General features: G+C 36.8%; 2 protein-coding genes across 9 annotated transcripts in view; one reads left to right on the forward strand and one right to left on the reverse strand.

Annotated features, from left to right (window-relative positions):
- The first annotated feature begins 431 nt into the window (after positions 1-431).
- lrrc40 (leucine rich repeat containing 40) lies at positions 432-10,160 on the forward strand. Its single transcript, XM_026921723.3, has 15 exons — positions 432-688; positions 2,281-2,462; positions 2,554-2,627; positions 2,699-2,828; positions 3,603-3,726; positions 3,801-3,943; positions 4,246-4,418; positions 5,234-5,324; positions 5,453-5,498; positions 5,590-5,698; positions 6,843-6,950; positions 7,048-7,158; positions 7,278-7,355; positions 7,526-7,711; positions 8,830-10,160. The coding sequence occupies exons 1-15, from the start codon at positions 544-546 to the stop codon at positions 8,933-8,935; spliced, it is 1,806 nt and encodes a 601-aa protein (XP_026777524.3). The 5' UTR covers positions 432-543; the 3' UTR covers positions 8,936-10,160.
- A 147-nt stretch (positions 10,161-10,307) lies between these two features.
- Positions 10,308-12,739, reverse strand: part of lrrc7 (leucine rich repeat containing 7) — a 130,418-nt gene continuing 127,986 nt past the window's right edge. For all 8 annotated transcript variants that reach the window (XM_034311566.2, XM_053228187.1, XM_026921363.3 and 5 more), the window contains one exon: positions 10,308-11,806. In XM_034311566.2, coding sequence (XP_034167457.1) covers positions 11,699-11,806 — 108 coding nt within the window. In that variant the 3' untranslated portion in view covers positions 10,308-11,698. The remainder of the gene's footprint in view (positions 11,807-12,739) is intronic.

Raw genomic sequence — 12,739 nt, forward strand, 5'->3', positions numbered from 1 at the left:
CCTTAAACTTCTCAAAGTCCAGGAGCACTTGTTGGCTGCTTCTCCTAAGCTCTACATGAAAAGTACTTGTATGGGGCTAAAAATAAATTTTATGTAAAACCACTTGTTTTAAGTGAAAACAACTACTTATTAAAATACATTTTGTTTCAGAAGCCATATGTGGGAATTAAGGTTATATAACTAAATATATAACTAAATGTGTGTGTGTGTGTGTGTGTGTGTGTGTGTGTATTTTTATTAATATATTTACAAGTTTAATAAGACACAAGCCTTTATTATGATGTTATTTAAGACAAAGAAAAATATATTATTATATATAGTCTATTGTGGCCACATTCTGACTCGTTGTGTGTGTGCTATAATACGATGTGAATATTTTCTCTTATTTCATTAATCTGAGCAGTGAGCTGAGACTTTTAACATAGAAACAGAAGAGTTAGTGTGTAGTTTCTGGCTTCACAGACGCTGACTTCATGCAGTGTGTTGAATTACAGGGGTGTACGTTTTTATGTTGCTGTAAATGAGCGAGTGTGTGCGAGTTTCATGTCTCGGTTTAAGAGAGGAGCAGTAGCTGACCCTCGGGCTGGGTTCAGACAGGACACACCACAATGTCCGGTACCGTCGGGACTGCTGAAGAGCGCCAGGAAAAGCGGACAGCTCAACCTGTCCGGCCGCGGGCTCAGCGAAGGTACACACACACACACACACACACACACACACACACACACACTGTGAAAGCAAAGAAAACAAGGGAAAAATCATGGCACACTGACAGATGGAAATGAATCCAGGTTTGCTATGGGACGGCGTTGCCAAAGGAAACGGTCATAAGTCAGTCATTTCGGGCGATCTGATTGGTCGGTCAGCGTCCTGCATACGTCACTCAGCCGTTAGAGCGCGCGAGGGGATTTTGTGCTGTATGGAGAGAGAATACTTCAGTTTAAATGCTGAGCTGGTGACATTAAAACTGCACTAAGTGGACTTAATGTAAACTGATATAGTGTAATAAAGCGGAGTGTTTGACATGATATGTTGGGCGTGTGCATTTTTGAGTTAATGAAAACTAACCGACGTCACTCAGTACTGTATGAAGTGTTGGTGCTTCATTTAGTGCATTTCTGTCTTTATAACAGCCACTGAATTCTTTTAAAATGTTGCTAGGTCTCTGTGTCCAAACCAGCCAAAGAGCCGTTCAAAACTAGTGATCGTAGAAACTCAGCCTAACACCGAATCCCAAATCCATCCACCCATCCATCTATCTGTACATTCACCATCCATCCACCCATCCATCCATCCATTCACCAGACATTCACCCATCTATTCACTCATCCATTCATCCATCCATCCATCCATTCACCAGACATTCACCCATCTATTCACTCATCCATTCATCCATCCATCCATCCATTCACCAGACATTCACTCATCCATTCATCCATCCATCCATCCATCAAACACCTGTATCTATCTATCTATCTATCTATCTATCTATCAGTAAGCGCTTTATCCTGGTCAGGGTTGCAGTGAGTCTGGAGCCCATCCTGGCAACAATGGTCATGATGTGGGGATACCCTTGATAAGATGCCAGTCCAATCACCATGCACTCACTCTCACCCAGGTGTAATTTAACAAAGCCGATCCTCCTACTGACAAGTTTTTGGGAGGTGAAGGGAGACCCACACAGACTCAGAGAGAACTTGCGAAACTCCACACAGAGACTAACCCAAGCTCAGGATCCAACCGGGGCCCTGAAGCTGTGAGACACCAAAAATCACATCCTTCCAAATCATGCCAAATGTGTTGTAAAATTAACAAAGAAATAATCATACATTTAAGAAAGTAGTAACAAAATCAAATTTTTTTCCTATTTTTTTTCCATCAAGGTCCTACGATGGTCTCATTTTATCATATTTTCATAAGCACCTGTATTATATAAGCTAGCTATAGCTAATAAGTAAACCTAATTCAGTGATGCAAGAAACAAGCAATTGTTAACTACATGGAATGCACAAATCTTATGAAAAATCAAAAGGTATTGAAACTCAAATTACTTCTGATGGCTTTGGAATACAGTACATTGATCAGTGTGTGATAAAATAGCATTTTTTAAAACAATATGTGTTACATTACATTGTTTATCACACATATGAAATGTTGAACTTTCAGTAACTTTCAAAAACTTCTTCTTCTTCTTCTTCCTTTCATTATTATTATTATTATTATTATTATTATTATTCTGTATGGTTCCAGCTAGCTGACAATAGTTGCTCTTGATTTAAGTTCCTCAGAGTGTGTGGAGGATAAACGTGGACCCTCCAGAAGAAGCTCAGCAGAATGTGTCCTTCAGTGCAGCAGAGCGATGGTGGGAGCAGACTGATCTCACCAAACTCCTGCTCTCCTCCAACAAACTCCAGACAATCTCCGAAGACATCAAACTCTTGCCTGCACTAGTGGTTTTAGATGTGAGTTGAACACTAGACAGTGTGTTTTTAACCTGAGCAAGGCTTATGTGAAGGGAATGGGTACTAAAGAGTTGTGAATCGGCTCTTGTAGATTCATGACAACCAACTCACTACACTGCCAGCGTCTATTGGAGAGCTGGAACAGTTACAGAAACTCATCCTGAGGTACGTTTATTGAGGATGTTTTGTGCAGCTTGTATTTTTAATACCTTTTTAATGAAAGCTATTCTGTTCAGTCATAATAAGTTGACAGAGCTGCCCACGGAGCTTTGGAGCCTGACAAACCTGCGATGTCTCCATCTGCAGCAGAACCTGCTCGAACAGCTGCCTGCAGACTTGGGCCAGTTGTGCCACTTGGAGGATCTTGTGAGTATTAAAAACTTTATACAGTAATTAAAAACTAGGATTAAAAAAATGGCTCAATAGCAGAGGATAATGATTTAAAACAAAAGGCATATATAAAGTTACATTTTTGGATTATTAAAGCCATTCCGAAGAGAGGGAGAGAAAAAATGGAAGAAAATAAAAAAAATAACAAAAGAAAAGCAGAAGGAAAAAAACAGGCACAACACTTAAAAAGTGTACAAGTATTACTTTTAGTGACCATTATTTTCCTCTTCCTCTGATTGCTGTGTTTTTGCTTTATTCAATTGTGCTTAAGTAAAATAATGGACAATTTAAAGATGGATAAATGTCTGGTCTATATTTGATATCGTATCAATTGTACTACACATACTTGCGGCCTAGCTTATAGCATATTTGCACTGTATAGTAGATGCAGTATAATTATTGTTTAATTATTAGTATAAATATTAGATATTGGGTACCAGTTGATTCCCAGACCAGAATGTCTGAAACTATAAATCAGATAAAAATACATTATTTACTGATATTTTGTAATCTTTATTTTAACTTCATTGTTTAACATCAATCTGACAAATTGTCTTATTGATTGTTTTATTAATCAGTTACATAAAGTGTCTGTTTATAATTTCAGCACATATGTACATGGTAAAAATATTGTCAGGAAAAATAAGATTCTTGTTTGGGTGTGTTATCTGTTGATTTATTCTTATGGTCTTATATCATATTCCATGCTTTAATTTTAACTGGCTTTCCAAATTTCCTCTTAAATTAAAGGACATTTCCAACAACAAATTAATGGCTGTACCAGACAGCCTGGCAGACCTCAGCAACCTCGTAAAACTGAATCTGTCCTTCAACAATCTGAAGAGCCTGCCGTCTGCAATCAGCGGAATGAAGAGTAAGCCTCAGATTGTTCCTGGTTTAGCTGATGTTTTTTTGGGAAATCATTTGTTAAGCCTTTTCCTTCTGTAGACTTGAGAATGCTGGACTGCTCTCGAAATCAGCTGGAGAGCGTGCCGCCTGTCCTGGCACAGATGGCGTCTCTCGAGCAGCTGTACTTGAGGCACAACAAACTGCGCTTTCTCCCAGAGCTGCCCTCCTGCAAAACACTCAAGGTATTTCAGCAGCATCTATTAAAGATGTTTTCTATCTAGTGGTTTGAAGAGGTTATTAACCATACACAAAGATTATTTGAATAATTTTAACAAAGTGAAGATAAATTGTCAATGTACCAGTCCTGATACTTCTAAAATGATTAATCATTTCATATTCAGAGACCATTTAACCCAAATAAATTTGAAATATTCATTGCCAATGCCTTTATATAGCATTAATATTTGGATTAATGGGAATCTCAGTTTTTGCACCTGTTTTTTTTTAGTTCTCCAAATAACATTTTGTTCCTGTTTTTCTGTAGGAGCTTCACTGCGGGAATAATCAGATTGAGGTATTGGAGGCAGATCATCTAAAACACCTGAGTGCTCTGAGTGTTTTGGAGCTGAGAGATAACAAGGTGAAGAGTCTTCCTGAGGAAATAACTGTACTGCAAGGCCTGGAGCGCCTGGATCTTACTAACAATGACATTAGCAGGTGCCCCCTTTTCTACACATAACATTTACCAGATTATCTTTAACAGATTTAACAGATTATTAACTTTAAAAGCAAATTGACTTTATTCAGAATCTGAATCGGGAATCAATTTGTTGTTGCTCATGTGTTCACTCACATAATGGAACAGGGCAAAGTGCATAATGAATTGTGACTTTAGTAAATAATCAATTGCATATGCACATCTCAGAAAATATGTAACAAATGTAATACAATGCAAATGTACTATGTAATACATATAGGCTGTGTCTGAAACTATGCCCTTTTCACTATATAGTGCACTACTTTCGAGGTCTGCCATTTTGTAGTGTTGCAGTACCCTGTCCCACAATGCACCATGATACGTAGTGTACAAATGATATCCCCAGGCAGTGCACCCATAATGCACTGTGTTGTTTGGTTGGATTTGCATGTACCTTTACTGAGGAAGACTCTGAGATTCTCATTAGTGTAAGGAAAGGATTATTGATGCTGTGAAGCCATTACTTTAGTGACATAATTTTTTTTTATAGTCTCGATTAAGTATATTGACCCTAGGTTTGTGTAGAGAGGGAGATAGCTAAAGTTGTCTGCTTATGTGACAGAAACACAATCACAGTGATGAGCTACAAAATCATTCCAATGTGCAAAGACTTCTGTGTAAGAACAGAATCTTAATATGCTTCACCAATCCATTGTAATCCAAGGAAGAAAATGTCCACTACTGCTCTGAGAGTAAAAAAATATAGAAAATCCAGTTGGTTATGTTTCTTTTCTGGTCTATAAAATGATTTTCTCTTCTCATTTGTGTGGAGCAGTGTGCCCTGTGGTCTTGGAACTTTGCCTAATCTGAAGTCTCTGGCTCTGGAGGGCAATCCTCTGAGGACGATCCGCAGAGATATTCTGACTGTGAGCCTGCAGCATATTTCAGCTTTAGCCTTTAGAATCTTCTCCTGGTCTTTACACATTGTCTTAAAGTTAAAGTTCCGGTTGTGTTTTAAGAGAGATACCTAACATGAAGTTTCACTGTTTTTCAGAAAGGCACCAGTGAACTCCTGAAATATCTTAGAAGTCGAATACAAGGTACAAATTACAGTCCACTGCACATGATACACATAAGGAGAATTAGACGCAGTTTGGTTCAGAGCGTTTTGTCATGTTGTGTAATGTACAGAGCAGCCTGATGGAAAAGCCAAAGAGGGGCCGAACACAGCGATGACTCTCCCTAGCCAGGCCAAGATTAATGTGCATGCCATCAAAACACTGAAGACATTAGACTACAGGTGCACCCATCTTACCATCTCATCCTATTTAGCAGATATGTAAATGTTGCTCAGCCTTGAGTATCAGTGTCAAGCTACGTAGTTATGACGTAAGTGGGAATAAAGGTTCATGAAATAATTTTCGAATTGATTGGTCAGAAGGTGTTGATTAATGTTCTATGACATAGTGGCAGTAGTGCCAGCTGTAATTAAAATCACAGGTTTATATTAAAGTGCTTGTTCTAGTACATTATCACTTCTGTAGGAACAGCTATTTCACAGGGACTTACATGACAGATGCTCCTTATCATCAAACAGATTTAAAAAATGTGTTATTTAACAAAGAGAAATGTATAATCATTGACGTGGTGATGTCACTGTAACAGTCTGTAAGTTTTCTGCCACTGGAAATTCTTCAGGACAGTGGGCTTTTTGGTTTGCGGTCAAGCTGCGTTTTTTTTTGGTTTTGTCTTATTAACTTAAAGAGAGAAGAAAGAGACTGGTGAGGAAATATATATTTATAGCTGCTGTATTGTGAATCGTAACGGTTCTTATCTCACAAACATTAAATGTAACTGTAAGCAGGAAAAAGTATGACGTGCCGTTCATTAATAGCACGTTTGCCTCACACCTCCAGGGTTGGGGGGTCGATTCCTGTGTGCGTGGAGCTTGCATGTTCTCCCCGTGCTTTGGGGGTTTCCTCACCCAGTCCAAAGACATGCATTGTAAGCTGATTGGCATCTTTAAATTGTCTGTAGTGTGTGAATGGGTGTGTGAGTGTGTGCCCTGTGATAGGTTAGTTTCCTCACCTTTTGCCCCGAGTCCCTGTGTAGGATAAGCAGTACAGAAAATGGATGGGTAGATGGATATATATATATATATATATATGACCATTAAAAATATGTAAATATTTATACTTTATTCATACCTGCAACTAGTTTTGTAGCCGTGTTTTATGTAATCTATGTGGAAAGCCTGCACAAGTTTAGAAAGTTAATAAAAACCATTTCTGCATTGTTTTGGTGAAATATATTTATGGTATTTATTAGTAGAGTAGAGGTGCCAGAGGTGTCTTTTGGTTGTTTGCCAGAATTCAACGCGTCTTCCCAGTTGTTCATGCCAATAATTGTGACTGTTGTAACTTTTTTCCTCTTATTGTTCTTAGTGAAAAACAAGAGGCATCTATACCTGATGATGTGTTTGATGCAGTCAATAACAGTCCTGTTGCCAACGTGAACTTCAGCAAAAACCAGCTGACTGCTGTACCACCAAGGTAATGAGGGCCAATGATTGTTAGTTCACAAAATGGTGAACAATATGGATACAACAGCTGTGCATCTTTGTTTAATAAATGTTTCTTCGTTCTGTAGGATTGTGGAGCTGAGAGACACTCTAGCAGATATCAATCTCGGATGTAATAAGATTTCTACGATTCCTCTTGAATTTTCCAAGCTACAGCAGCTTGTACACATAGACCTCAGGTAAATACTGTGATCCTGCTGCTCTGAAAGCACTTGAATCAGGATGTAATGCTGCCACAGCTGGAATTAATGAGAATGAACTGCAATAATGTCACCAATGTAATTGGATTTCTCCCTAGAAATAATCTGTTGACATCACTGCCAGTGGAGCTGGAAGCTCTCACCAAGCTGCGGAGCATCATACTGTCATTTAATAAGTAAGTATTAAAAATGTTTAAATGTTTCTCTGTTGACATATTCCTGAACTTCTTGCTATAAACACATCTGCTGGGCAACTAGTCCATTTCAAAATAGTTTCGTAGCATGGGCTGAAAATAAAATAATTAATTCTGGTTCAAATCCTATTCATTTGCTTTATCATTCTTAGATTTAAGTGTTTCCCAGATGTGCTGTACCGCATCTTAACCCTGGAGACAATTTTAATAAGCAACAATCAAGTTGGAGCCATCGATCCTGTGAGGCTTAAGCTGCTCGACAGGTTGTCCACTCTGGATCTGCAGAACAATGACATCATGCAGGTGCCACCAGAATTGGGTAACTGTACCAGCCTGAGGTACGGCAAACATCAGTACAGTTTTCCACAATGCACAGTGTGAAATTCATGAAACTGACAGGTTTCTCATAGTTCTCCGAGTTGAAGACGTAAGAATGGTCTTTTAGTCCTTTGTACGTAGTTAAATGTGCACAGGTTGCTTCTGTTTACTTTGATTTCCAGCTCAGTGCCCCAGCAACATTGCAGTGGAAAAGGAAGAAAGACAAATATTTATTAGCAAATCAAATAATTGCGTATGTACATTGAGGGAAGACTTACTACCTTTTTCTTTGGTTGTTGTTCACAAGACCAATCAGCTGATTGGTTCAGTTCAACAATTATGAAATATTTCTGAATACAGACGACACTGCAGCATTGAAGATGTTAATCTACCATATAGGTTTTTCTTTCAACTGATTAAGGTTTTTCTTTTAACAGATTAATAGTAAGGGGGTGTTTTTTAATTTATGTTTTCCAGTAAGAATATGCTTCAGTAAGAATAAACCTAAATTTTACCGATTTCATTCACTTACAGTTCTTATAATATTATTCTTTCATTACAGTTAAATGATTCTAGGCACTAAGCACACAGACTCTCCTGTAAACTTAGTAAAACATTCTTTTAGACAGAATACCTGAAATCTTCTGCTGTTGCTTTATTTTTGGTTCTTTGGTGCCACGGTTTTCCAAAAGCTCGGTTACTATTATAGGTCTACAAAAATAATGTCATTTTGAAGAAAGGTTGAAAAGATTGGGACCTTAGCTGTTCCTGCATTGAATGTTATGTGATGGTGACACCTAGTGTTCGAACCAGGAACCTCCTTTTTCTGTTAACTTTAAAAGTCGGCTAAATTTAAGACTACCTTGCAGACGATCCATAGGCTGTAGATTGCACACTCCTTTGGCTGATGGATATTTTGTGAAGTGAGTGAAGCATTGTTATTGAATTAGGAACATTTTCCTGCAAAAGTGCTGGAATGGAATATGACTGTGGAGCTCTACACATTTCTTTCTTAATACCAGATGATCTTATATAAGCACTCAGTTTTACTGATCAATTAAAAAAATCAGTCCTTATACTTGTATGTTCATAAAGCTCTGTGTAATATTGGATTTGTTTTATTTCCAATACTTTTCAGGGCTCTGTTGCTTGATGGGAACCCTTTCCGTAACCCTAGAGCTGCGATCGTAGCTAAAGGAACGGACGCGCTTCTCGAGTATCTACGAAGTCGCATTCCTACATGAATTTATCGTCTTACAGGGTTGAGCTACCACCACTGCCACATAATTAAAGCACTATCTAATTCTGCAGACAAGACACAACACTTCTTTGCCATAAAACTGGGTTTTTCTGAATATTTTTCATGAAATGTTCTTAGAGTAACTGTCAGCTTTTGTTCTCCTAAAGCCTCATGGCCTTAATGGGAAAGTTCCCAGAAATCACATGATATTTGTTTGAAATTCTGCAGTGATCTAGTGCACATGCTCATTCTTCTGCCTCTCTTTATCATCTCTCTTATCATCACCTTATGCTTGCTGACCAAATTTACACTAAACTGCGCTGCACTTGCATTTATTTTATTCTTCGCCTGCATGTCTAAGACTAGCATGAAGACCATGTGACATGATTAAACAGGCTGTGTGTTTGCTACATTACATTTCAACTTCCAGTTCCATTTAAGACCTTTTAAGAGTTTTTTTTGGCCAAGAATATGTATAATATTAAAATACTTTTGATGGGAAAGCCAGGTATTCATTGTGCAATTGATTATTGTATCCAGAAAATCAAAATTCTTATTAAATTGATAATTTGCAGTAGTTACCGCATTTTCAGTGTAAATTGTTCAATATGAAAGAGTATAAAGCCATTCAAGAACGTTTTAATTTCAGTTGTACTGTCTCAAAAGGAAACAGAATGACAGATAGTAACAATAGTGACTTTTTATTTGTACAATAAAGACTTTCATACATTATTCAAAACACCGCTTAGATACTGAAAAAATCTGTACTCCCAAAGCCGAAAATGGCTCCGTTATTTGCTGCACAGCTTTGAATTTTTTTTTTTCTGTTTTGGTTTTTATTATTAAAATTTATTTTAAATATGTACATATAGCATCTGCAAAATGCATTCTAGACACAGAATATATATTTCATCAATTACATTGTTTTAATTCAGAAAAAAATAGGAAGGAGTAAACTTGCGTGTGCAAATAAACTGCATGATAAATTGTCACTAAATCTGTTTAACTAAATGGAATAATTGTATTATTCTATATATAATTACTTTTTGCACAAAAAATGAAACAGCATTCAAGTCCAGTAAGTCTTCATACTGCAGAAAGCTTTGAGTACATTCACAATTTATAGGAATAAATTAATTTAAATGATTTCATTCACAGTTATGTACATCAATACTGCAATTAGACTGAATAGTACCATATATTAGCATTTATATTCAATAGGATTTAAAACACATACAAAAATGACCATTTGTATATCCATATACATGTTTGACACAAATTCACAATTACTGTAGAAATAGTTTTAAGTTTGATTCGTTTAAGTGTTCTCTCATCATCTAAATACTCTTTTCTGTACTGCTTTTTGTATCTTTATAAAAAAAAAAAAACTCACAATTTGAGCAAAGCTAAGTATGTCAATATATTATAAATAATTACTCAAAACATTTGGTAAAAATAATCACATTATCAAATGCTTTGTCCCAATAGCATTTTATCAGTTTTTATCCAGACTTCAGGTTGTATAATTATATTTCAAATAAAATTGAAATGTAAAAAAAAAGAAGTAAAATATGATTGGGGTTTTTCTAATGCTACATTTATGTACAATATTGGACATGGGCAGGGCAGATCTATCTGTAAAGTACAATGATGATGAGCCTTCAATGTTTTTACATAAAAAATACTTCTAGTGAAGTAAAGCAACTAAATGTTTAATTTAAAAAACACAAAGCCCCCTCACCGCTTTCCTAATAAGACAGCTTTAAAAAGTGAAAGCATGCTATAAACATTAAAGCTTCTTATGGAAATCTATCACATAATGATGTGAATTAATTTATTTATATCAGTAAGTGATTAACAGGCCTTAAAGCAGAACATCAACTAAGCCTTGGGTGTAAAACCCTTTGTACAACTTAAATGTACACACTAAAAACTGACTTTGACATTTTTGTACCTGGTGGATACTGAGTACATATGGATTTAAAAATAATATGAATCATAATTAAACTAGGAAAATGCTCATGTTGACAACATGGCGAAAAATGAAATAGGGGGTTTCACCCTGTATGAACCTAAAGCAAAGGTCTCGCTCACTATTATTATTATTATTATTATTATTATTATTATTATTATTAAGAAGCTGTTTGCTGACCAGCAGAGGGTGCTGCAAGAAAAGCCAAATAGCAACAATATTGCTTTTGGATTTTTCATTTGATTTGTGCAAAACTCTATATATGAGCCACACATAATCCATAAACCAAACCTACAGTGGTAGTAGATGTCTGCTTAAATGATTAAAATGAAGTTAAGGGTCAGCAGGATAAACTATCTTCTGTAATGTTATGTATATTTACACAAGGCATTTACAGAGTTGAGGCAGTGTTATGATGAATAAAATGTCTTCAAAAGCAGATGTGCTTTCATGCGCTGAGATTGAAATGAAATGAAAAGTCGCTTGGAAAAATAGGTACAAAATAATAGGCGATATAAATAAGCAACGAAAAAACACACCAACCTACAGCCACAGGCTGAGAGATAGAAAGTAATTTCACATTAGTGTAAGATTTTAACACACACACACATATATATATGTATAGATATATATACGTGTAAGCCATATGTCACATTATTCGATATGTTCTCTATAGTACATTTGGCACTAGTATTTGCCATTGGTCCAGCAATTGGCAAAATTGTTCCTAGATAAAAACTTGATGTACAAGGTCCTGTGTTCCTTTTGAGCAAGAAGTCAGCATTATAAAATTATTTACATTGTGCTCTCCCTTAAAATGACCAAGTCCACAGCTTTCGGGAAACTCTTCAGAAGAGACACTGCCGTTTGGTGTTCGATGTGTAAAAAACTATGTCCGTTGGCCTGCAATGCAAGAATGAAGCAGAGGATGAATAGAGGGCAGTGAGGGAAGTGAGCTGGGGCGGGAAGAGACGGAGCAGCACAGGAATGCTGGGAACAGGCCTAGCTCAGAGAGGATAAAGAGACACACACTGTCAGGAAAAGAGGAAAAAAAGCAACCAGAGAGATGCACACAAGTAGAAGAAGAGGTCATGCTGTAAAGGAGAGAAGGTGGAAAGAAGCTGGTCTTTGGAGAGATCTGTTCCTCAGCTAAATGTGGATCTGTGGAAAGAGAGAGCGCAGAGGGACCTGCGTCCTGCAGGCTAACGATGAAGCCAAGAGATGCTCCTAATGCATTTAGGACGCACATTTATAGTGACACGGATAATCAAAGACAGACCAATAACTGCTGGAGCTCTTCACTCCTCTACAGTTATTTAGGTAGACAAAAACAGGCTTGCTGATGCACGCTTTTTACGTGTGATACATGACAAAGTGTTTGAATGGAACATTAAAAATTGATGGCTTAATATTCACTGACTACATCTGTATATGCAGAGAGTCAATAGTTTATGCATCTGTCCTCTGCTATGTAACATTCTTCTATCTCTACTCTGGGGCTTTTCTTTACAACCCTTAAATAATATGGCCAAAGTGAAAAAAAAAAAAAGACAAAGAGGTCATTCAGTAAAATTAACAAGCTTAAAAATTCAGTGTCTATTATTGTGGATTTTAGACTGAAAGAAAAGACCAGATTCAATCTGTGTTTCATGAGCAGAGTTAGAATGACAGGAAAAGGAAAGTGAGGATTCAAACAACTAAAAGACATTTTTAAAGTACTGTAATTCACTGTGTTTAAAATGCTCATGCCATCAAACACTGGAAAATAAAAAAGAACTGTCCAATATAACCAAATTCTCAAAAATATAAGAGACACGCTGCAGCTTGAAACGATGG

This window comes from Pangasianodon hypophthalmus, chromosome 2 (genome assembly GCF_027358585.1).
Source record: "Pangasianodon hypophthalmus isolate fPanHyp1 chromosome 2, fPanHyp1.pri, whole genome shotgun sequence".
Lineage (NCBI taxonomy): Eukaryota > Metazoa > Chordata > Actinopteri > Siluriformes > Pangasiidae > Pangasianodon > Pangasianodon hypophthalmus.